Source organism: Musca domestica, unplaced genomic scaffold, assembly GCF_030504385.1.
Source record: "Musca domestica strain aabys unplaced genomic scaffold, Musca_domestica.polishedcontigs.V.1.1 7, whole genome shotgun sequence".
Classification (NCBI taxonomy): Eukaryota; Metazoa; Arthropoda; class Insecta; order Diptera; family Muscidae; genus Musca; species Musca domestica.
The window spans coordinates 21356998-21384198 of NW_026712383.1; the positions used below are offsets into that span (position 1 = coordinate 21356998).

A 27201-nucleotide genomic window follows, 5' to 3' on the forward strand; every position below is an offset into this window, starting at 1 on the left:
CGCATAGATTTGCATTTGTTCCCGTACAGAATTCAATTGACGCAAAGAATATTGCTTGCGGACAAGCCTCGTCGATTGGAATGGGCCCAAAGAGTCATCGAAATGGCCGAAGATGACGAGCAATTTTGGAACAAAATTATCATGTCCGATGAACGCCAACGCCAACGCCAGAGGCGGCCATTTGAGAGATATCATATTCAAAAATTGATGTAAACAAATCAACTTGGAACAAATTAAATGATTAACATTGCCAACCGCCAAATTTTTATTTTTTTCTTTGATTTAAAAAAAAAAAAAAAACATGGGTCCGTCGAATATGGGCAACCCTGTATATCACAACAATAATCTTTGTTACCATATAACTGATACAGTTCAGAAATAAGTGTTTAAAAGGTCGTCAAAATCGGTTCAGATATATCCGATTCAAGTTTTTTGTGCATCAAATGGCTTATATCAGCCTAAATGGACTGCATTTTGGCACTTTCGACTGAATACAGCCTAAAAGTAAGTGCTCTATATTTTGGTGAAAATTTCCCAAAATTCCCAAAATAACCTTTTTTGTTACGGGATCTATATTAAATACGTATAGTGACCTTTCGACCTTTCCTTACTGGTTAGTACTTACCTTACTGAGATATTTAGAATTAAAAATGGAATACAACAATTCAATTTTGAATATGGATTTCACATGACGAGACTCCCTACTTTTGGCACAAGTTACAACTAAATGAACAGTTATTTGTAAGTTGCTCCCAAATAATGGTATATCCCAATTTTAAGTATTTGTAGGTTTGGGATTATAGGTTCTCATATGACACCAACCCTGCCTGCAGAATATTTTAAATTCCACTATTTTAAATCCACTTGTAAGTATTGGCCCAATAACGCATTGCCAAGTGATAGTCACAATTTTGAAGGTTTTACTCCAAATTTCCCACATAAATTGCTTAACTTGAGGTTCTTATGAAAAACTATAAATATTGGTCGGTCAATTTTAGCTATTTTTAAAGTCCCAACCAATTAGTAGAAATATTTACAATTTCCGGTATTTTTTACTGGTTTTGACATATGACGCTAGCACCAATTTTCAAACATTTTAAGACCTTCAGTGTGTGGCAGATACAGAAGGTATATAACATTTGATACAGTCCTTCTGGCACCTGCCCCACAATCAATATTTTTTTTTTAAATCTTCTTGTATTTCAGTGAAATCGAAGGGATATTCGATTTAATTTAAACTACAGACCATATATTGTTTGTATCAGACTCAACTAAACTACAGAAATATCGGTCCTTTCCTTCTGTTAATTCTTCCGCCAATAGTACTCGCAATGAAATGCGAAATGATTCCCCGATTTTGTTCATACTTGGGGTCAAAGACATATAATATAATAAGATGGGACATTACATTGTTAATTTTCTTCGATAGATGGCGTTGGTTGTGGAAAAAAATGTTATGTCACGATATCGTGACATAGCATTATGTTATAATTTAACAGAGCTGACTCTTTTTAAGGGTTGGTGTTGATTTTATCGATTCAATGTACAAGGAAATGCTCAGGAAAAGATTTTTGAGAGCATGTCTATCATACCTGATATTTTTTTCGTATTTCCGCCATTTTTCGGAAATATCAGAATAACATATTTTTCTAAAATTTCCAATGCATATCTGTTATGTCGCCTCTCATCTATTACCAGATGGAAAAATTAAAGCCCATATGCATTTGTCCAGTCTTTATAGTTTTATGTCTTTGTTGGGGTCCACTCTTTCCGGAACGTCCGCCACAAGAGCTTTCTAACTTGTTACTTTATTTATTATGAGCTTTATAATATTTCATATTATAAAATTTTGTAATTTAAACGCTCTAAATGAGTTTTATGTACCTACATACATGAGAGAAAGGGGAGGGGGGAGAGGTTCCGTACAGATTACGAATTTGTTTTTTATAGAAATTTATTTTTTCTGTGGTTTTGCTTTATTTTGAGATTAACGATATAAGTGCTCATATTAAAGCCCAACTAAACATAATACTATGGGTAGATGAGACATAACAAATGTGTTACTCAAAAAGTTTGCTTCCTGGAATACAAAACATACATACATCTATATAGATATTATAAGAGAGAAAAATGCATCTAGAGAAGTTGGTTATTAATCTTATATATATCTTTATCTAGCCATTAATGAGGAATTTTTGATAATTTCTTTACAAAAAAAAAAAAAACTTTGAAAAACTCCATGATCGTATCCGTTCAACATATTTTACGAAATTGTATTTCAGGAAAAGTTAACTATAGGTCTTGGAACATACCAAAACTCCAGAACATACCTAAAAGTCAGGAAGCGAGAAAAATTCAGCAATTTATAAAAGTAGTGCTGAAAAAGGAGACTTGTGTATCGGGGTTTTTTAAATTTTACATTGCAAAATAATCGAAGCAAAAAGTCAACCTCCCCCCCAATTCCACACTTTTGGACATTTTTGGATTACGATTCCTTGGAATAGAATGTCTTCGACAATATTGGAGAGAAAAAGGAATATTCTGTTCGAAATTTTAAACCCTCAATGGAGTCTCAGAGAGGTGTTTTAGGTGCTATGTTTAAATATGAATAAAAACTCCCTTTAAATGGGATCACAGCAAGTCAAAATATTCTACAAAATTATTTATCATAAAATTCTACTATAGGTATGAGAAGGCGTCAATAGTCTATATATATACAGGGTGAGATAAAAAAACTGCAACAAAGTCCAAACGCCATAATTTTTACACTTTCTTTTTTTTTAAATTTTATTGAATAAAAGCAAAAAATGTCGGAAATAGCAGCAAATTTTAGAATAGGTTTAGATTTGTTCGAATTGGTCACCTTTGGCACGAATTATGGCCTTCAAACGGCCAATGAAACTGTCACACGCTGCTCGAATATTGCTCTGGTATTTCGGCCCATTCCCAGTGAAGCGCTTGCTTGATGTGATCGACACTTAGTATTTTTCAGTGCCAACCTTGCTTTCCAAAATACTCCAAACTAATAGTCCAACGGATGCGTATCCGGAGATTTTGGTGGCCATTGTACGCTGGAAATGAAGCGAAAACCCTTATTTTGTAACCATTCTTAGGTGGCGCATGCTGAGTGCGATGGTGCTGAGTCCTGTTGGAATGTCCAAGGTCTGCGGCCAAAATGTTTGCGTGTCCAAGGCTTTAATACACCCTCCAGAATATTTTCGAGATAATATTCGGCATTTATTCTGGTCGATTAATACGAGCGGAGAGCGACCATCGGCTGTTATGGCGGCCCACATCATCATCATGGCCGACGCTTGAGTTCTGGTAGCCAGCCGAAGGTGCACAATTTCAGCTGACCTCTTTGGCATATGAACACGATCATTTTGTTTGTTTACAAACTGCTAGACAACGAATGTTTTCTCATCGGAGTAAACCAAATTCGACAGTTCACCACTTTCCGCCAAGCGAAGCAACTCTTTAGCTCTTTTGAGTCTATTTTCTTTCTGTTGCGGTGTAAGTTCTTGCACTTTTTGGAATTTCAATAGCTTTACCCAGAGCTCATTTTTCAATAATTGCCGAATGGAATATTGCAATATGTTCAGCTCACGAGCCATTTTTCGGCCACTGCGACGCGGGTTTCACCCAACTCGCTTCTTTACTATTCGAACCATTTCTGCTGAAGTTTCCGTTTTCTTCCGTCCACTTCCTTGATGTCGGGCTATGCTACCAGTATCACGGTAAAGAGCGATGGTACGAGACACAAAAGATTTATACACATTTATATGCTGGAGTGCTCTAACGATAGTCACTTATGGTTTTCCAGCCAAATATAAAGAAATCAAACTATCACGCTTAAAATTCCATCAAGAATAACTTTTTTTCTGGAAAATTCTCACCAAAATGCTTTTGTACGCTTGTAAACAATATAATGAGCTGTCACTGGAATAATTTTAACAGCTGTCGGACGAGTGGCTTAGAAATCACAGCAGTTTGAAGTTGATTGCAGTTTTTTCTTCTCACCCTGTAAATGTTTCATCCGATTTGGCGTTTAAGTCTCTTACATTTCTAATATGCATTCGACAACAATGATACTTGGAACCAAATGTTTTATAGAGCTCGGAAATACCTTTGCCAAATTTGATTCTGATCGGCTAATATTTGGATATAGCTCCCACATGTATCCTTAATCCGATTTCAGTTTCAGATTAAAATGTCTCCGTTAAATTCAGTGAAAATCGATTTGCCTCCCATATATTAGTTCCCTCTGAAACCAAACTGTAACTGCTCTTCTAAAGCCTATCAACATTTATGATACGATATTTTCCAAATAAATTCTTTTGTTACGGGAGCTCTACTAAATATGCATAGTGGTGTTGGGTATCAAATAGTCGGCTGAGCCCGATTTTCGACTATCCCTTACTGCTTAGAATATTGGAGTTGAATTTGCACAGTTCACTCATTATTTTTTTGTCTATCTGGTAATGTATTTTTTCATTATTTTTTAAATGCCAGCATAAAACGCCCTGATCCTATTTGAATTTCCCCCACTGTTACTCGCACTCGCTACCTTTGATCTACCACTTAAATCCACTGATTATTTTTTTTTTTTTTCAAAATCATAACTGCGAAAATGAGAAGAGTATAAGGCGTTGGTCTTATCGCCTTTGAGTTGCTGGTAATGTTGTTTTGTTAAATTATCTTTATACCGGCAAAGATATAGCCATAAATATTCATAAATAACCAAAAACAACAAAAAAAGGAAAATTCAGACCACCTTTAAAGCGATATGTGCAGGCAATTATTTTGTGATTTTCCCCTCTGGTTTGCACTGAAGCTAATCTGCATATATCACAATTTTTGCATCTGTAGCTGTTTTTTTTTTTATTTTTAGCCCGGTTTGAAGGCATTCTTCGTATATGTGGTGTGGTATTGTTGGATGAGCGGAAGGAGAGGATACAATAATAAAAATTTGCATAATTTACGTTATTGGTACACAAATTAAAGTGAGGTTTTTTACTTCCACTTTATACCAGCTCTCGGGTCGAATCTATGCAAAAGGTGGTGGTGGTGGAATGTGGGCTGGTAGTAGGCTCAAAAAGTATCTCAGAGTGGTGGCTAGCCGTACGGTACTTGGAATTAAGATTTGATGAGGCGAATAAAGAAAATGAAAAATTTCTTCAAATAATTAAAAGTGACCCTCATACCAAGCCCTTGCCTACAAAAAAAATTCTTTACAGAGTCTATATTTCTAAAATAGTGGAAAATGGTTTCCTAATTTTAATAACAAAAAATATGCACCCCTCATCCCCCTCCTTTTGTCTACGGAGAAAAAAGTTTTCCTTTAATGGGTGTCTCTTTTTGCCTTGACTCTATATTTCAAAAAAAAAAGAATATTTTTCCTAAATTGAAGACGAAAATACACCTCTCATCCCTCTACCTTTGGCTACGATGAGGCGAATTAAGCAAACGAAAAATTTCTTAGAATAATTAAAGGTGACCCTCATTCCAAGCTCTTGCCTACAAAAAAAATTCTTTAAAGAGTCTATATATCTAAAATTGTGGAAAATGGTTTCCTAATTTTAATAAAAAACTTGCACCCCTCATCCCCCTCCCTTTGGCTACGGCTATGGAGGAAAAAGTTTTCCTTTTATGGGTCTCCTTTGCCTTGGCTCTATATATGGAATACTTTTCCGAAATTGAGGAAGTAAAATACACCTCTCATCCCCCTCCCTTTGGCTACGACTCTGTCAAAAAAGTATTATCTTTATGTGTATCTCTTTGAATAAAATACCCAAACTTTATGCTAAATTGCTGGTGAAAAGAAAAATCATAGCAATTTCCTTTAATATTGTCAAAAAATAGGATAATTTTGTTTATGACTCCAAATTGCCAAAACAGATTAAGTGCCGAAAAAAGTCTATGTAGGTGTAAAGAAATCGAACGAGAGAAATTATTTGTTATGTCTCAAAAGAAACCTTACAAATATCGCATCAACGCCATCATTGCATGTTAACTAATTTAATTACACCTTGCCTCAACATCTGGCTGCAATTTCAATAAAAAAAAAAATACCGATGCCGGCGGTCTTTCTATTGTGACGTCTGTACTTGAAAATTATATAAATGAATTTATCGCGTTCGTATTTAATTGGCAATGAAATGTCAAATGTCAGTTATGTAGAGAAACGAAAACAAGAATACATCAAGTGACGCCTTGTGTTTATTTGAAAATAAAAATGTCGAAACAACAAAAAACCAATAATCAATCAAACGTCAGGGAATTAATTACATACAGAAGGCGAAGGTGAATTATATGGGAAATTACAACAAGTGAGAACGGAATTGAGCTTGAACCGAGAAAACTTTACCAATGATTAGGATATTCCTGGCGTTTAGATAAGTTTTATACTTATGACCTCTTCTAGGACCCATAGTAAAATATTGTGACAAATAATTTTGTAAACATTTTGTCCCGCTACTATCTTCTTTTAATGGATTTTTAAACATATTTTTAAAAAAGAACTAAAAAATCCCTTTGTCCGAAAATTTAAAAAAAAAAATGTGAAAAAATAGGGTAACTTCTCTCTCCATTAAGTGTACTTTGCGCTGTAAAATGTCACATCTCTACTTTCTCTACTTTCATAATCTGCTAGAATTACCCTGTAATTTTTATACTCTCACCTTTGAAAGGAGGGTATATTAACGTTTGTAACTCCTCAAAAAGCTGTAGTCTAAAATTTTGCACATATGTGCATTTTGCCATTAGGCAAGTTAGGTTAATGGACCGTATCGGTCCACCTTTTCGTATATCTCCCATATAATGGTATCTCCCTATATTTTGTATTTTGATGATTTTACCGACGCTATATATATAAGATCGCTTTTAAATATCTTAATGGACAAATGATATATACAGGCCCACGCCTTTATATATGAGACATTATAGACCGGAATTGTTTAAAAATTCGTATTTTTAATGGGTACTACAGTCTATGACAAAAAGTTACGTGTGCAGATCCACATCTTTATATAGAACCCATATAACGATACCTCCCGATATTCAGTATTTTGATGATTTTAGCGACATTATTCACGGGAATTGTTTCAAATTTGGTATTTGAAGTTCGTAATGGGCACTATAACCCATGCCATTAGCTTGTCCACATCTACCTTTATTCGGTATTTGGATGATGATAGCGACATTATTCAACTGAATTGTTTCGGATTTCGTATTTAAAATACGGAATCGATACCAAAGCCTATGAGAAAATTACTTATGCAGGTACCCGTATTCGTATAGATCCCATATAACGGTTTTCATTTAAGCGGATTTTTTTTGAAAAATTTTAATTTCCTTCCCAGTAGTAGAACATATTAAAAATTATTTACAATTCGTTTTTTAGATCAAAAAATGTTTAGGAACGACTGAAAGTAGGCTATATAACAAGTAAAATAGTATCGGTCGGTTTTGCCGACAGATGTATACCCACAGCAAATGTTCGATTATTTTAAAATATTTTGACTTCTGTTATGAACTCTTGACCCTCTATGGAGTGGCGTTTGAAAGAATGGGTCAATATTTTCCATTTCATATCGGACCTAAATAAATATGATATAAATATTATTATGAATATATAAGAATATCGAACATTTATATCTAATTTATGGGAAATCATAAATTCCATATTCCTCTCAGGATTCTGGATGAGAGACATTTATCCCTTTGTGGGTGAGGTACCAGAAGGGGTTCGCAGATATCTATCATCTTCACAACAGATCTTGTGTTAGCAAAAATGTTTGTATGTGTGAAATTTGAAGAGACTTGGATGCTTATTTCGCTTTCTTTGAGCGTTATGTTTTTCAAAAATCTGAACCCTATGTGTGGCAAGCAGCAAAAGAAATGGTCCGATCTCTATTATCTTTATAACAGATCTTGTATTAATGGAAATATTGTTTGTGGGAGAGATACCAGAAGGAGTGAACCGATATATTCCATCTTTACACCAGAACTTGGGTTAATATAAATATTGGGATGTGTGAAATTTGAAGACAATCGGACTCTTACATTACATTTTATAAGAGTTGTAATTATTTAAAATTTTGACCATTTGTGGGTGAGGTACTAGAAGGAGTTAACCGATATTGTCCATTTTTACACCTGACTTAGCACTGACGCAAATATTAGGAGTTTCAAATTTTTTTTATAAGAGTTGTAATTATTTAAATTTTCGACTATTTGTGGGCGAGGTACCAGAAGGAGTGGAGCGATTTTGCCCATCTTAATACCAGTCCTTGGGTTAATATAAATATTGGGATGTGTGAAATTTGAAGTAAATCCGACTCTTACATCACATTTTATGAGAGTTGATCATTTATGGAGGAGGTACTTGATGGAGTAGACTGATATTGTCCATTTTCACACCTGATCTAGCACTGACGCACATATTAGGATATGCTAAGTTGGAGAAAAATCGGATTATCCTTACTCTTTCTGTGCAAAAAATATATATTTTCAAAAAATTTCGACATTTTGTGGGGGAAGTACCAGAAGGAGTAGACCGATATGACCCATCTCCGAACTCTATCCAAGTTTTACAAAAGTATTACGATGTACCAAGTTTGGATCCAATTGGATACTACTTTCGAGAGTTATCGTGCGCACTAGCCAGACAGACGGACGGACGGACATCGCTAGATCGACTCCAAATGTTCTGAAACGGATTTGGTTCAAGAGACCTAAACCGTTATTTCGACTAGGCACGTTTTGACCGTATCAAATTCTGTAGCCATATGGCTGAGGGTATAAATACGCTACAGATCATCGTGGAAAAAATCACTTAACATATACCTCTAACTTCATGTATGATCTCATCTTTAGTCTTAATCTCTTGGCAATCCCAGTTTTTCTCTGGCACACTGTCTTAGTTCTTATTTTTTAATTTGTTAAACTTATGAATGTTTATATGTATGTTTATCATTCTTCCGAAGAACAGATTGTCATTTTAATTGTGTGATTTAAAATTTAATCGTTGCATTTTGTACAATTTCAAAGAACATATCAAAAGAACACACTTGATGAAAATATCAACATAAACTGCAACATACAGCCAGCTGTTGTAAAAATTACACAGAATCAAGTCTGACGCCTCTTAAAAAAATAATAACAATAATAAAAAGAATAATCTCAAACCGACAGGAAAGGCTGTTTGACTGGCATTGGCATGACTGGCATGACATTAAAATTAATGAATGCGTATGTTGTGTGTGTGGTGTCTGCATTCTATATGACCCAATTTATAGCTGCATTTAACATACATACAAGTGCCGTTTATTTGTCATCTGTAATATTTTGTCACAATTGTTTATACATTTTAATTTTATTTTTCAGTTGATGACTTAGCCCTTTTTTATAAATAAACGCCATTGTCATTGTTTTCTTTATAAGTTCTTTTTTCAATTAGAATTTATTTCCTCATTTTCTATTTTTATGTTTTTTTTTCTTTTTTGCAGAGATGGCAAAGAAGGTGGTTCGTTCTCTATGATGATGGTGAACTCACATATTCTGTGGATGAACATGTAAGTAGACATTTTAAAATATTACGTTTTATTGATCATATTAATTGGGTTTTAATGCTATTCATAACTTATAAATCAGGTGAATTAGAATTCTATAGACCATTGGAGCAATGAATATATATCTAAGTCAAAACATATCATTATCTCTGTAATAAGGAGAGTAATATAAAACGGCAATTCGGCAGTAATTTATAGAAGAGGGGGAGTGGAGTACCACTCCACGACCCATAAATCCACAACCACAAAAATTATCCAAGTCCTCGTTTCAAATATATACAGGGTGAGATAAAAAACTGCTACAAAGTCAAATGCCATAATTTTTACATTTTCTTTAAATTTTATTGAATGAAAGCAAAAAAATGTCGGAAGTAGCATCAAATTTTCGCATAACTCTAGATTTGTTCGTATTGGTCACCTTCGGTACGAATTAAGGCCTTCAAACGACCAATGAAATCGTCACACGCTGCCCGAATGTTGCTCTGCGATATTTTGGCTCATTCCCGGCGAAGCGCTTGCTTGAGGTGATCGACACTTTGGTATTTTTTATTGCCAACCTTGCTTTCCAAAATACTCCCGACACAATAGTCCACTAGATTTTGGTGGCCATTGTGCGCTGGGAATGAAGTAAGGAACCACATTTTGTAACCATTCTTGGGTGATGCGTGCTGAGTCCGATGGTGCTGAATCCTGTTGGAATGTCTGCCCCCAAGGCTTTAATACACCCTCCAGAATATTTTCGCGATAATATTCGGCATTTATTCTGATGCCACGGTCGATTAATACGAGCGGAGATCGACCATCGACTGTTATGGCGGCCCACAACTTCACTATGGCCGGCGCTTGAGTTCTGGAGCGCATTTTCAGCTGAACTCTTTCGCAAGTAAACGCGATAATTTTTGTTTTGTTTATATACAAACTGCTGGACAACGAATGTTTTCTCACCGGAGAAAACCAAATTCGCCAGTTCACCACTTTTGGCCAAGCGAAGGAACTCTTTAGCTCTTTCGAGTCTATTTTCTTTCTATTGCGGTGTAAGTTCTTGCACTTTTTGCAATTTCAATGGCTTTACCCCGAACTCATTTTTCGATATTTGCCGAAGGAATATTTCGATATATTCAGCTCTGGAGACATTTTTCGGCCACGCTACGAGGGTTTCGATCAAGTCGCTTCTCTACTTTTCAAACCATTTCTGCTGATTTTGCTGTTCTCTTCCGTCCACTTATTTGACGTCGGGCTACGCCACCAGTATCACCGTAACGAGCAATGGTACGAGACACAAAAGATTTATTCACATTTAAATGCTGGAGTGCTCTAACGATAGCCACTTGTGGTTTTCCAGCCAAATATAAACAAATCACACTATCGCGCGTGAATTCCATCACGAATAATTTTTTTCTGGACAATTCTCACCAAAATGCTTTTGTATGATTGTAAATAATATAATGAGCTGTCACTGGAATAATTTTAACAGCTGTCGGACGAGTTACTTAGAAATTACAACAGTCTGAAGTTGGTTGCAGTTTTTTTCATCTCTGAACCACAGCCATTGAAAGTGACATTTACATCAAATTTCAGGATTTCACCTATATTCCTTCACCCAATACCAAATTTAATACTTTACGTACAATTATTGTACGCATTTCCAAAACGACATCCAAATCTCAATTCCAGATACCTGCAGCGACCCCAATATCAAATTTGAGGATTTCAGCCCTTTAATTTCCTGTATTACCAAATTTAGTACCCTTTAGTACATTTATGGTACGAACATCCAAAACAACATCCACAATACCAGGAGTGAGGATTCCAGCTCTATCCCTTAACCAATACCATATTTCGTACCATTTTGTATTTTTCGTACAAATATGAGGTGCATTTCCAACTTACCGCCAAATATCAAACATAGATACTAACAGTAATCTAAATATCAAATTTCATCTCCATCCTTTCACAAAATACCAAATATGGTACCATTCAGTACTTTACGTACAATTATACTACACATTTCCGAAACCACCTCCAATGTTTAGCCTACTAATAAAAATAGGCTAAATATAAAAGTTCAAAATTCCTGCTTCATCCGTTCACCATTATACCAAAGTTTTCCAAATGTAGTACTATTTAGTACAGTTTGAACATATAGTTCACAATTTTAAAACCACCTTCAAAAATCCAACTTCCTTTGCCAACCTTGATTCTCATGCCAAATTTTAAGAGTTTAACTCTATCTATCAGAGAATACCAAATGGTACAATTTCAGAAATTTAGTACCATTTTAGATCTTTTCTTAACCTTATAGTCCGAATATCACATACATTTCCCAACCACCTCTTTTTCACAAACTTACCACCAACAGGGATCTTAAATAAAAATTTTCAAAATTCCAGCTTCATCCCTACATGCTATTAGAATTAACTTTAAGCCAAATTTAGTACCATATAGTGCAGTTCGAGCACTTAGTACATTTTCAGAACTACGTTCATACATCGAACTTACTTTGCCAACCATGATTCTCATACCAAATTTTAAAATTTAATGAAATGATACTATTTTAGGAGTTAAGTATCACTTTAGACTTTTCGTAGCCTTATAGTCCGAATTTCCAAAAAACCTTTGGCGCATCCATCCTACACTCATCAGTGACTCTCAATCCAAATTTCTAGCTTGTTTAGTTTGCCAAATACAAAGTATTTAATTGTTAGTACTTTTCGTACCCTTTTAGTACGATTGCTGACCCTTGTGCAAAATTTCTAGCTTCAGCAGTTTCGTCTGATTATCATTCAATTATTTCACAACACTGTTATATATTTAGATGATACCGGCATCCCATGTCAACCCAACATTTCCTAATTTTAACTTGATTTTTTTTTTCTGCGTGAGAATATTTATCCCTCATAATGCATACCTACCCCGCAATCCTCTCCCATTAATGCATTGTGCAAATATAACGTGTTTCTTGTGTCACATTTGTGTGTGTGTGTTTGAGTTTGCATGTCACTGCATCTCTTCATCAATTTATTAATGTCGTCTCTGTGGTGTTACTTCTCCTTCGTTTTTGCCATAACCATAAAATTAAATTGATAATGTTCTTACCCGAACCCCGAACCCAAACAACCTCAGTTTTTTTTTTCATGACAAATAAATTAAAATTTATTATAAAATAAGTCTAGACATAGTTAATGAAAATTGTAATGACATTTGACACATAAACACACACAGAGCCATTTAATGATGGGAAATTTATGGTAAGAAAATATATTTTTAACGATAATGGTTTATAATAAAATAAGCTTTAATGGGCTTTGGATAATATTTTTAGATCACATGTTCAAGAAGGATACAATGGGAACTTTGGATGGAATTTAAACACTGAACAAAAGTTGGCTTAATTTTAACACGCAGTTCGAGAAATTGGATTGTAACCCAGCAAAAGTTTGGGAGCCATAAGCTACCTTCTGTATTATCTCTAGTTTTAAAATAATGGATTCTTTAAAAAATCCAAAGCGGAATAACTTATATTCCCCATTATCGTTGATATAGCAATGATTGGCATGTTAATAAGGCGGACTAAAATGGGTTAGAAACCCCATTATATGACAAAGAGACCTTTGGCGCGGAAGCACTTCCTTGACATCCACCAAACTAATATAAAAAGCAAAATCCTTCTTCGTGATTTCAGGGTAATATAACTTATCGATGAATTCTAAAAAGGGGTTGTCCCCATGTCCGTAAATAATTGTCACATGTATCACGCAATTGCTCTTAGGCCTAGACATCGATATAATTTTGAGGCATGCCACTACCAAAACGTGTCATCTACGTCGAAGGAAACAGCTGAACCTAGAATCTAGAAAATTTCTGCAAAAGTATAAAATGGTACAAAATTGTTATCGAGCGAGATAGAACTTTGAAATATTGACCCTCAAGTAAGACATATGCTATTATTGGTTACATCGCAATGTAAGGCTACGAGAAGTACTAAAAAGTACAAGAAATAGGTACAAAATCAATCAACATTGTTCTTGAGTAATTGATAAGAACTAAAGCATTGACATTTTGCACGGGAGTCACTCTTGGGATTTTATGGATTCGTTCTTTCAAAATACAAATAGGGACAATTAAGCAAAGCTAGAACTTTGATATTTAGCTTGAAGGAGGTCACTCTTGGTTCAAATAAGTTAGGAGTTTGGAAATTCTTTCCCTACAAACAAAAGCTATACTCAAGGGTACAAACTGGTACCACATTGTTATTCGGCGATTGTGAAGAGCTACAACGTTGAAATTTTGCATTGGAACAGATTTCAGAGCTATAATCGTGATTTTTTAAGTGACTGTTAAAAATCGTAATTTTTTTCAATCGTGGATTTTTAAAGGAGTCATATTCGTAGGTAAACGATAATGTCATCATGGGGCAATTATGGGAATTCGTACTTTAAGTGTACGAAATGAACTAAAACTATAAAATGGTACAACTTTTTTATGAGGGCTTTGAAAGCACATTGGTCTTGGGCTATCTGAAGAGTAAGAAACAAAATTTTGTATGAGGATCAATCTTGGGTGAGTGATAAAGAGAAAATTTGGAAATTTTGTATTTCAAAATTCTAAAAAGGTTAAAAATCGTACAACTTCACTAATTGTCGTTCCAAAAAATATAGAACTTTGAAATTAGCATGGAGAGACGTTTTTAAATAGGGGAATGAGATGCGGCATATTTTTGATACTTCTACTTTAAGGTTACGAAAAGTACTAAAGGGTACAAACTATAGTAAAATTGATTTTCTACAAACGGATAGAGCCGGAAATGTAGAATTTGATATGAGGGTAACAAATGGCGTCGAAAGAAGATATCGCAGATCACAAATCTTTATAAACTCCATGACTAAAGCTCTTAGTATGATCCATTAAAAAATCCACGATATTACTTCTGTCGTTGCCTTTAAATATACCAAGGCCCTGACGATCCTTGAAAAAATTCTTAATTATGCCCGATTGTCGGTCCATTAAAAATTCACGATTATAGCTCTGATAGTTCTGGAAAAAAAACTATATTATATTTAGTTCTGATGGCTCTTAAATAAAATTCCACGATGTTTAGAATTTGTGGCTCTGACAAATACCTCTGGTGGTGTCCCTTTGCAAGCCGACAATTACGCTCTCTCCTTCCAAAAACTGTTAAGTTTATCCCTAAAGTCCCAATGAAAAATTCAGGATCAATATAATCTTGTGGTCCTATAAGAACACACTGTATGGATCTGGCGGTAGTCTATAAAAAATGCACGATTTTAGGTCCGACAGCCTTGTCAAAATAAACACTCAAAGCTCTGAGGGTATTCCATACAAAAACTCCATATTTATAACTCTGTTTGTTTTTAGAACTTCAGTCGTACCTTTAAACATAGAAAATCTTGGAAGCTTACATCGCAAAGTCACGTAAGTGAAGGGGGCAAGTTCTCCCACATTTTTTTTTATAGCTCTAGTGGTTCTTGAAAATGCAGCTCTGGAGGAAATCCTTATACACTCCATAATTACAGATTTGGTAGTCCTTTAAAAAACCCACGATTATAGCTCTGATGATCCTTTATAAAATCCATAACTAAAGCTATGAATGTATAGGTATAGAGTATTTTCAAGGATTATTTTGCTCAGAAATTTTAAACCTCAACCGAGTTAACAAAGGGGTCTTTTTGGTGCTTAGGGAAGCCATTCTTAATTCCTGGACCAAGTGTTACAGATTTCTCCTCAAGAAGGAAATTGAATTCACTGCTTAGAAAAACGACACTGTAAATAATGCCACCTTCTCTTTTGATTTTTTTTTTTTTTTTTTTTTTTTGTAAATTTAATGTTTCTATGAAAATCTTGTTTTGAATGCAACTTTTTTCACTTGAAAGGAAAAACGACCTCAATCCCTCTCTTGGCCATTCATTATGGATGCCAAAGAGAAGGCCCGTCGGTCGGCCTTTTTGGAAAATATGAGTTCGTATCTTTTAATATTTTTTTATTAATGTCGGCTTTTATTAACAGAGCCTTGAGTAAAGTTGTAAATTATAACTCTTTAACACCACAACGCCGCCAAAAAGTAGGAAACAAAAAAAAAATCGAATATCTACAAACAAAAAACGCCGGTCACTTCACTTAGTGTCATTTATAAATTTTCTGGAAATTATTCATAGTAATAAGCCAGCCGGCAATGCGAGGCAAATGCCACAAAACACTTGTGGCAATAAACACAATCGGAAATTTTCGCATAACCAAACCAATAATATAACATATATGAGGTGCCTTGCCAATTTGGTAGGCTGCGACGAACTGCAGCCTCTAAGCCCAAGCAACAACTAAATGGTCACTATGTCTGTCTGTCCGTTTGTCGGCTGCATCATGACCAACTTAACTAGTTAGTTGAATGTCTGCAGATATCGCCAATAAAAATGGCCAGGTTATACCAAGAAGGCATATATATGTATCTGTAGAGAGCCAGAAAGGAGGCAAATAACTGCTTATTAATTTAATCTTTTAATCGCAAAAGTTTAATCGCAAATCACAGCGTGAGAAACGCTTTACGAGAATGCGCCATATTTATATTTCTAAAATGTTCAAGTGTGCGTGTGTGTGTGAGTGCGTTCTTTATGTATAGCTGTGCATAAGTGTGAGTGGATCGCATAGGATATGGCTTTGCTAAACTAAGTAGACAATTGCAACATATTTAAAAAGTGGCCCTGGTGTGTCGACTTTGCAGGAAATGACCAAAGAGCCAGCAGTTGTTGCAGCCAGCCAGCCAGTCACTGCCCGCAGAAATAGGTGTTGATAAAAATGGGCGTCCAAATACATGAATTTGGCGCATATGGCCAATTATTTATTTCCTTAGTTGGATTTTTTGCAGGGGGAGATTTATAATTTTGAGATATGTTTTTGTATTTTTCATGTTAACTAAATGACCCAAATTATTATGTTTGGAAGTTAATTAAAATGTCAAAATAAATTAAAAAGGAAGCTGCACAACAATAAATTGAGGTTATGATTCATCTCGAGAAAGAAAAAATCAACAACAGACAGATGTTAAGGAGTTGAAAGATGTCGACATGAAGATCATTTGCCTGGTCTTTCATTTCGGTCGTCAAAGAATTATTAAGATATAAATGCAGATAATTGAAATGGATTTTGAAGTTTAATTTATTTGTATAAAAAGTAAAGGAGATAAATTTTTTGGTCAGTAAGAAATGAAAGGATGGTGGGACTGTATTCATTTTTTAATATCTAAAGGTATGGGTTAGTTGTCGTAACATTTAAAAAAAACAAGTCCTTTGAAAGATCTTTCATATATATAATCGTGAAGCTCCTTGTATGATTGTTAAAGGACCTTCAGAGCTAAAATCGTTGAGCATCAACCACGATAAAAATTTACTTTAATATTGATTAAAACCAGGACGTTTTAAAACCAATCTCTTCCTTAATTCTTCATTTTTTGAGCAAAATCTCAACGAGGAAAAATTCTACATCAAATTTCAGGACGGGTTTCAGAAATAAATTTGTGGGCTTATATTAACATAAAACAAATAAAAAAGCAAGTAAATTCGACCGGGTCAAACTTCAAATACCCTCCATCATTTGGAAGGAATTTGGAAAATTTCAAAAAAAAAAAATAAAATCCGTTAAAAATTCTGCTAAAATCTTAAAAATACCGAATGTAGCCGTTATATTAGGGTCTATACGACGACGTGGACCTGCATAGGCAACTTTTGTTATAAGCCATTACAATATTAAAATACGAAAAATAAAAAAATCGGTAAATAATGTCGCTAAAATTGTCAAATACCGGATATTGGGAGTAACCATTATATGGAGGCTATACGAAGACGTGTACCTGCACAGACAATTTTCTGTCTTAGGCTGTAGTACTCATTACGAACTTCAAATGCCAAATTTGAAACAATTTCGGGTAATATAGTCGCAGAAATCATCAAAGTATGGAATATCGGGAGGTACCGTTATATGGGGGCTATACGAAGACGTGGACATGAATAGACAATTTTCTGTCATAGGCTGTAGTACTCGTTACGAACTTCAAATACAAAATTTTAAAAAATTCCGGTGATTAACGTGGCTTAAATCACCAAAAAACCCCGATACCATTATATAGGGACTATACCAAAATGTGGACCTACATCACCCATTTTCCATACCAAAATTCCTGCAGACATAATACACATTTGATTAAAATTTTAACAATCTACTTCATATCGTTCGGAAGCTAGAGTGATTTCCACAGACGGACGGACATCGCTAAATCGACACAGAATTTTATGCTGATCAGGAATATATATACTTTGTGGTATCTAAAATGTTAATTTCGAGGTTTTACAAACTCAATGACAAACTTAATATACCCTTCATACTATGGTGGAGGGTATAATATTAAAAAATACAAACGCATATTGTCCAAAAAGGCCGACCAATCGGCCTTCTCTTTCGTATCCATAATGAATGGCCAATAGAGGGATTGAGGTCATTTTTCCTTTCAAAAAAATCCAAAAAAAAATTCGTAGCAATTTAAAATATTCCACAAAATTATTTATTATCAATTAAAATCAATTGGAAAATATGGTCAAAACTTCCATATCATAGGATCTCTTTATATAAGGATTGTACCATTTTTATATAGCGTTTCTGCATATAAGAACTCAAAATTTAAACATTTGCCAAAATTGAATGGAAAAAATGACAAAAATGTAAAAAATACTTGAAACCGAAGCTATCCCTTACCCGTTTAGCATTTTGAAAGAAAAACCTAAAAAGAGACCTTTAGTGACTCGTTTGCCGATTAAATCTCTCAACCAAATTAATACCCTTTTTGTTATCAGTAATATTGTAAGGGACGCTATATACCTAAAATGTGTCAATTTCAAAGAATTTAAATCCGAAAATTTCCAAAAATGTGGATGAGGGAAACTTATTTTAGTAAAAACTGTATTTTTTTTGTGCAATTGAAAATTTTGTATCCAGATTCCGGGAAAGTATTTTTTCTTGAGAGATGAACCCAGATTCCCGGATATTTGATCCAAAACCCGGGTCCAAGAATCGGGTTAAATCCGGATCTACTAAACCGATAATGCTAATAATAGGACATAGTGTAGCGTTTTGGAAAGGTTGAATGACCATTTGTTGGATAGGTATCTCAATACCTTTAAAATGATACCTATATTACCAATATCGGCTTTGTAGATCCGGATCTGTCACTCAAAAAAAAAAAAATCCCAGAAGATAGGTAAACCTACCTCTGGAGAAAATTTCAAAAAAAAGATCAGAGGGTTTTTACTAAACTAGAGTTCAGTCCATTATTTTTAGGAGTGGACAGTATTTATAATTTTGAATAACATTTGGAATATTATTTTAAAGCTAGATATTATTTCGAAAATTTTTCCAAGACGTGCATATTGAGTCGTGGATATTATTTCGAACACAGGCGTGGATATTATTTCGAAAAAATTTCCAAAGCGTGGATAATATTTTTAACAACATTTTTTTTCAAGGCGTGGATAACATTTCGACCATTTTTTCCATAATATTTTGAATACAATTTTAAGGTGTGAATAGTATTTTGAACATTTTTTCCATAATATTTTGAATACAATTTTAAGGCGTGGATAATATTTCGAACATTTTTCCATAATATTTTGAATATAATTTTAAGGCGCGGATAATATTTCGAACATTTCTTCCATAATATTTTGAATACAATTTTAAGGCGTGGATAATATTTCGACCATTCTTCCAAAGCGTGGATTTTAATTTTAAAACATGTTCCCAGGCGTGGATATTATTTCGAACATTTTTTCCATAATATTTTGAATACAATTGTAAGGCGTACATATTATTCGAACATTATTTTAAGGCGTGGATAATATTTTGAATATTTTTCCAAAGCGTGGATCTTATTTTGAAATTTTTTCCAAGGCGTGGATAATATTTCGAAAATGTTTTCCATAATATTTTAAATACATTTTTAAGTAGTGATTATTATTTCAAACATTTTCTAAGGCATGGATATTATTTGAAACATTTTTCCAAGGCATGTTTATTATTTCAAAAATTTATCCCATTATATTTTGAGCACAATTTTAAGGCGTGGATATTATTTCGAATACTTTTCCATAATATTTTAAATACATTTTTAAGTAGTGATTATTATTTGAAACATTTTCTAAGGCATGGATATTATTTGAAACATTTTTCCAAGGCATGTTTATTATTTCAAAAATTTATCCCATTATATTTTGAGCACAATTTTAAGGCGTGGATATTATTTCGAATACTTTTCCATTATAATTTGAATACAATTTTAAAATTCAATATTCGAATATTTTCCATTATAAATTGAATACAATTTTAAGGCGTGGATATTGTTTCAAACACTTTTCCAAGGCATGAATATTATTTCGAATATTTTGCCAAGGCGCGTATATAATTTCTAATATATTTCCAAAACGTGGATATTTTTTCAAACATTTTCCCAGGTCTTGCATAATGTTTTGAACATTTTTCCAGGCTTTGCCTAATGTTTCGAACATTTTCTGGCCTTGCATATTTTTTCGAATATTTATCCCAGTCTCGGATAATATGTCAAACATGTTTCCTGTCTTGGAAAATATTTAATAAATGTTTCAAGTCGGTGATAAAATAGTATTTCGAACATATCTCCAAGTCGTGGATATTATTATTTCGAAAATTTTCAATATATAATAAATTTTCAAACATTATTTTAGGGCGTGGATAATATTTCGAACATCTTTCTAAGGAGTGGATAATATTTCGAACATTATTTTAAGGCGTGGTTAATTTCACCAACATTTTCCAAAAGCGTGAACACTATTTCTAATATTATTGTAGGGTATTAACAATATTTCGAACATAATTTTAAGGCTTGGTTTCGAACACTATTCCCAAGCCTAAATAATTTTCAGAAATCCCTTAGATTAATTTTTGTATAATATTCGACATCCAGTCTCAAGCATAAATAATATTTGAAAATCAATCAATAATTTTTAAAAATCAATTCAAGCCCTGGATATTTTTGAACATTATTCTTATTTATATTTCAAATATAAATATTTCCAGGATTGAATAATTTTCGAACATCAATCCAGGTCGTGAATAAAATTTCGATTATTATTTCAAGCCTTAACAATTTTTCAAACCTCTTCAAAGTCTTAAAATTATAAACTTTAAAAAACCATTGCGACATAACATCACCTTCTATTTTGTCTCCAAAGATTTTGTCGCCAACAGGTTTCGTTTCAATGAAAGGAACATTTAAATCAAGATTACGAAGATGTTCGTTCGGTTTGTTTTCGTTTTGTTGGTTATTTTGTTGGAAATATTTCCTCAGTTTGTCTTTGCAATCTTTGGACATTCTTTACGCTCTTGGCAAATAACGACAACAAGAACAACAACAAAAATTCTGCATCTTAGTAAAAAGAAGAAAAACATTTTCAAATATAAATTATGATAAAGTAATATGGCCATATATAGGCAAAACCCATACCCACTGCTGCAGTGGTAAATGGCAAAACACTAACATTAGTCCAGGCTCTAAGCCGGTTTTGTTTATTTTCCTACTTCTATCCAGAGGTTTTTGGTGTTTTGTTTTTTTAGCAGAATTCTATGATTTTAACATTATTTCCCTGATTTGATTTGAACAACTAAAACAGGAAAGCATCCATGATGCTAAACATTTCCTTGTGAGATCTTCAGGTGATTTACAGTCATTGAGGAAACATAAACAATTTATTTTTGGCTTCTCTTGGTGTTTGTTGTCTTTTTTTTCAAGAATGGAGACCAGATCTCTTGCGTCTAGCCACTAGGACAATTTTTCCTTGTTGCAGCCATGCTTAGCTGGCTAGCGTATTTATAGCATGTTGCTGCCGCAGCAACATGTTGCTCCCTTCTGTGAAAGTAACACTTACATTTCCTACACGGCAGTTGGTCAACTGTTCCAACTTGCATGAACAACATGTGATTGTCGCTGGCTGAGCTGAACTGGACTGAACGGTGGACATTGCCGCCATAGCGATTAGAAAAAATCATAAACATTAAATCACAGCAACAGCGGCAGCAAGGAATAGTAGGAAATTGAATACTAATTGGCACCCTACTGGAACTGTCATAACTCGTTTGAATATGTTGTAGGATTGGATTAGATTTGTCCATGCCAACTTTTGATATTTTGCAATGCATACATTTTTGGATTATGAGATGCAAAAATGGCAAACTTTTCAATACGAATTTTAGTGGAAGATTTAAAAACGAAAGGGAAAGACTCCGAAAAAATGGTGTTAGTGATTTCAAACACAAATTCAGCGCATAGGAAAAATTCCCAAACATAAAGGGTGAGATGAAAAAACTGGAACCAACTTCAGACTGCTGTCATTTCTAAGCCATTCGTCCGACAGCTGTTGAAATTATTCCAGTGACAGCTCCTTATATTGTTTACAAGGACACAAAAGCATTTTCCAGAAAAAAAAGTTATTCGTGATGGAATTCAAGCGTGATAGTGTGATTTCTTTATAAAAAAATCACAAGTGGCTATCGTTTGAGCACTCCAGCATTTAAATGCGAATAAATCTCTTACCATCGCTCGTTACCCTGATACTGGTAGCGCAGCCCGACGTCAAGGAAGTGGACGGAAGAAAGCAGCAACATCAGCAGAAATGGTTCGAAAATTAAAGAAGCGTCTTGATCGAAACCCGCGTCGCAATGGCCGAAAAATGGCTCGTGAGCTGAACATATCGCAATATTTCATCCGTCAAATATTGAAAAATGAGCTCGGGGTAAAACCATTGCAATTCCAAACAAGTAAGCAAAGGCTACAGTCGAGCTGGGCCGACCGTTGAATACCCTACAACACTACAATAAACGATACAGTTTATATAGGCGAGATACTCGAAAGAATTCCACAAGATATTGTGACAAATAATAAAGGAAAACCATCAGGTTTCGTTCTCTAATTTTCGAATAATAGCAACTTAAACTAATTTGCTCATTTCCAATTTATTGGTAGATGTTGCACGTAAATGGTCTTCCTAGATCTGGAACCAATATTTCCCAAAGACCCATAATCCCTCAGAAGTGGCAAAAGATTAACATTTATTATTGGTTTTTGACTGAAACACATCTATATGAGATACAGCCATTTGACTATATTCTTCAACGAAATCAGCGTTAACGAAATAGTGAGAAGTGCGTCTTTCCTGTACTTGTGAATTCTCCAAAAAGTTACTGAAATGGACATTTTCGTATTTTGTCTACAAAAGTTGGCAAACTCCTTTACACATTGAATATTTTTGGATGGCCACCCAAAACTGCTTGGCTTTTGCAATGTCCGGTAACCCCCATTCAACTGTGCCTAAGGATCGGGCAATAATTACGACCTGCTGACAATTTTGCAGTTTTTTGGTCCATTTCAACCCCTAAATATATGGCGATCATCTCCAAAAATAGTAGGCTTCTATTCTGACCCTCATCTTATCCCCATGCAAAATTTCGTAAAGATCGGGCCATAAATGCGATCTGTATATGATATCCTGATATCCTAACTACTTAGTTTTGTTAGCTGTAGAAATATTACCAAATGTTTAATTCAAAATGAAAATATGCCAAAAATATGACAAAATTGAAAAAATATGAGAAAATTTTACAAAATCAATATTTTCATCTTTATAGATTTTTTTATGCGATTTTTTAGACGTTTTTTCTTTCCTACCAAGAGGCCATTCTGAATTAATGAGAACTGTCGAAATCAGTTCAGCCGTTCTCGACATTAAATAGATCTTTTAAGCATATCTTCTTTGATAGACATATATATCGCACATATTTTGCTATATATTCGATTTGTTGGATCTCAACATCAATGTAAAGATCAGAAGTAACCTTTCATGGCTTTGTGATTTCTCCGGGATTTAAAATATTCGCGGTTTAATGAAAAATTTTGAATTTTTTCAACAAAAAAGAAATGGTCTATTTTAGCCGCTAAATATTATGCGATGACCACCCAAATTGGTAGGCTTCTTCCCCGCCCTAAACTCTAGGTACATGCGAATTTCCGCGTCGATTGGTCTATAATTGCGACCTGTATAGCTACTGCAAAATCCGAAATTTTTTCAGTATTTGGTCCATTTCAACCCCTAAACATTTGGCGATCATCTCCAAAAGAAATAGGGTTCTATTCTGACCTTAACCCCACCTACATTTTAAATTTCGTGAAGATCGGGCCATAATTGCGACCTGTAGAGTGATTACAAATTAACATGGACAGACGGACGGACGGACATACATAGCTAGATCGACTCAGCTCGGCGAGCTAGGAAGATCCATATATACTTTCCTATATGGGAAACCAATATTTCGAGGTGTTACATAATTTTTGGGCCAATCAAACTTATAATACCCCCAACACATAGTGTTGTAAGGTATAAAAATGCAAGAACTTACATCGCAACAGAAAGAAAATAGACTCAAACGAGCTAAAGAGTTGCTTCGCTTGGCCGAATGGTAAACTGCCGAATTTTGTTTTCTCCGATGAGAAAACATTCCTTGTCGGGCAGTTTGTAAACAAACAGACTGATCGTGTTTACTTGCCAAAGAGGTCAGCTAAAAATGTGCACCTTCGGTTGGCCACCAGAACCCAAGCGCCGGCCATGGTGATGGTGTGGGCTGCCATAACAGCCGATGGTCGCTCTCCGCTCGTATTAATTGACGGTGGCATCAGAATAAAAGCCGAATATTATCTCGAAAATATTCTGAAGGGTGTATATAAGCCTTGGGCACTCAAACATTTTGGCCGCAGACCTTGGACATTCCAACAGGACTCAGCACGCGCCACCCAAGAATGGTTACAAAATGAGGTTCCTCGCTTCATTTCCAGCGCATAATGGCCACCAAAATCTGCGGGTACCAATTCGTTGGACTATTGTGTCTGGAGTATTTTTGAAAGCTAGCTAAAAAATACCAAAGTGTCGATTATCTCAAGCACGCGTTTCGCGGGGAATGGGCCAAAATACCGCATAGCAACATTCGGGCAGAGTGTGACGGTTTCATTGGCCGTTTGAAGGCCATAATTCGTGCCAAAGGTGACCAATTCGAACAAATCTAAACTTATTCTAAAATTTGATGCTATTTCCGACATTTTTTGTTTTCATTCAATAAAATTTAAAGAAAAATTATAAAAATATGGCGTTTGACTTTGTTGCAGTTTTTTTTTTTATCTCACCCTATATGTCAGATCTGAATGATACTTTCATCCTCCATTTAGGACTAGAGAGAATGTAATATTTTTAAATTTTTGGAAAAATTTTGAATTAAATAAAAAAAAAAAAATAAAAATTAAACCGTGGATAAATTTCGAATATTTCAGAGCTAGAGATAAGGTATTATTTTGAAAAATTTTGAATAAAAAAAATATTTATAAATTAATGCCGTGGATAAATTTCGAATATTTTATGTAAAAATTTTTAATATCCTCTTTTTTAAAAAAATTCATTCAAATTTGAAAACTTTTCTCTCTCCCTTTTTTCCAGCCCGAAACCGTTCCACAGGCTTGCATTGACATGACCAAAGTTCTGGAGGTGACCACCGCCGAAGATGTTACAGGTCATAGCAATTCCATTGCCATAACCGCACCAGATCGTGTTACATTCGTTAAAGGTACCTGCCCCGAAGAGTCCAAATGGTGGCTAAATATTTTGGTGGCCTTCCCCAAGGCCAAGGGTCGTCACAAGCGTAATGCCACATTTCCGGGAGCACAGGCCACAACCACCAATACCAGCAGCCTGTTACAATCCAGCAATTCGGATGCCGTCAATGCGGCAGCAGTTGCTGTGGCACGCAGTCGTCATAACTCCTATCACAAGGATATCTTGACGTCCACCCAGTCAACGGATGTTTTGAGTGGAACTAACGTTTCAAATATGACAACAACAACAACATCGACGTCATCTATGCTCAGCGATGAAACGACGAAGAAGAAGAAGTCTAAGCAATCGTCAGCAATAAACGGTAATACAAAATTATGGTCACATAATGATGTTGTCGTTAAGACACCACCAACAACAACTATGTCGAATTCAAGTGGCAATGCTCGTAAAAGCCCGGCCAACTCATCAAAAATCACTAAAAACTCCCGGCAAACAACAAACATTAAAAACAATCGTTGCAACAACAATGGCAATGTTGTAGCTTCTGTTACCGCTGATGGGCGGCAGTACGATGAAGTTGTTGCCATCGATGATGAGGAAGATGACGACGAGGATGAGGATGACGAAGAAGATGATGGCGTTGAGACCGGCGAGGATGATGAAGAGGATGACGACGATTTGGAAGAAGAGGAAAGTGGCCATTCCACTGGCGAAGAATGCAATACCAAAAAGAAAAGCTCGGCAACCAACAACACCAACAATGTTCATGATGAAAATAATCGCAATGCTGTTAATGAAATTAAAAATAGAGGTATGTACCACCGCCAAGTTAACATGATCGGTAGCCATTATCAGCGGCAGCAGCTGCTGCAGCTAAAGAAAGCTAAGGTTGACTGCTGCTCCGAACAAGAAAAATTGCAGTTATGTTGTTGATTATTTTCTTTAAAAGACTATCCGTTAAGGAATTGATTAGCATTGCCCAAATGTTTGTTTTGAAGTACCAGGAAATATGTTGTTGTTGTTACCGTTGCCTTTGTTGTTGTTGTAATCAAGAAAGGTGGTGATTAACGTTTTTAAACGGTAAAATAACAAATGATGTAATATTGGGATGATCCTCCACAGAATAGGTGTTCCCGTAGAAGACCAATAGGTCTCCTCCATAGTAGGTAAATATATCTTCTCCATAGAAGGGCAACAGGTCTTCTCTATAGGAGAGCAATAGATCTTCTCCCTAGAAGAAGACCAATAGGTCTTCTCCATAGAAGAACAATCGGTCTTCTCCATAGAAGACCAATTGCTGGTCTTCTCCATAGAATACCAATTGCTGGTCTTCTCCATAGAAGACCAATTGCTGGTCTTCTCCATAGAAGACCAATTGCTGGTCTTCTCCATAGAAGACCAATTGCTGGTCTTCTCCATAGAAGACCAATTGCTGGTCTTCTCCATAGAAGACCAATTGCTGGTCTTCTCCATAGAAGACCAATTGCTGGTCTTCTCCATAGAAGACCAATTGCTGGTCTTCTCCATAGAAGACCAATAGCTGGTCTTCTCCATAGAAGACCAATAGGTGGTCTTCTCCATAGAAGACCAATAGGTGGTCTTCTACATAGAAGACCAATAGGTGGTCTTCTCCATAGAAGACCAATAGGTGGTCTTCTCCATAGAAGACCAATAGGTGGTCTTCTCCATAGAAGACCAATAGGTGGTCTTCTCCATAGAAGACCAATAGGTGGTCTTCTCCATAGAATACCAATAGGTGGTCTTCTCCATAGAAGAGCAAATGGAGGTGTTCTCCATAGAAGACCAATTGGTGGTCTTCTCCATAGAAGACCAATTGTTGATCTTCTACATAGAAGACCAATTGCTGGTCTTCTACATGGAAGACCAATTGCTGGTCTTCTCCATAGAAGACCAATTGCTGGTCTCCTTCATAAAAGACCAAT

At 35.0% G+C, this 27201-nt stretch overlaps 1 protein-coding gene across 5 annotated transcripts in view; it reads left to right on the forward strand.

Annotated features, from left to right (window-relative positions):
* Positions 1–27201, forward strand: part of LOC101894352 (protein outspread) — a 363760-nt gene that overhangs the window by 259128 nt on the left and 77431 nt on the right. For all 5 annotated transcript variants that reach the window (XM_059130108.1, XM_059130112.1, XM_059130110.1 and 2 more), the window contains 2 exons: positions 9510–9575; positions 25142–26069. In XM_059130108.1, coding sequence (XP_058986091.1) covers positions 9510–9575; positions 25142–26069 — 994 coding nt within the window. The remainder of the gene's footprint in view (positions 1–9509; positions 9576–25141; positions 26070–27201) is intronic.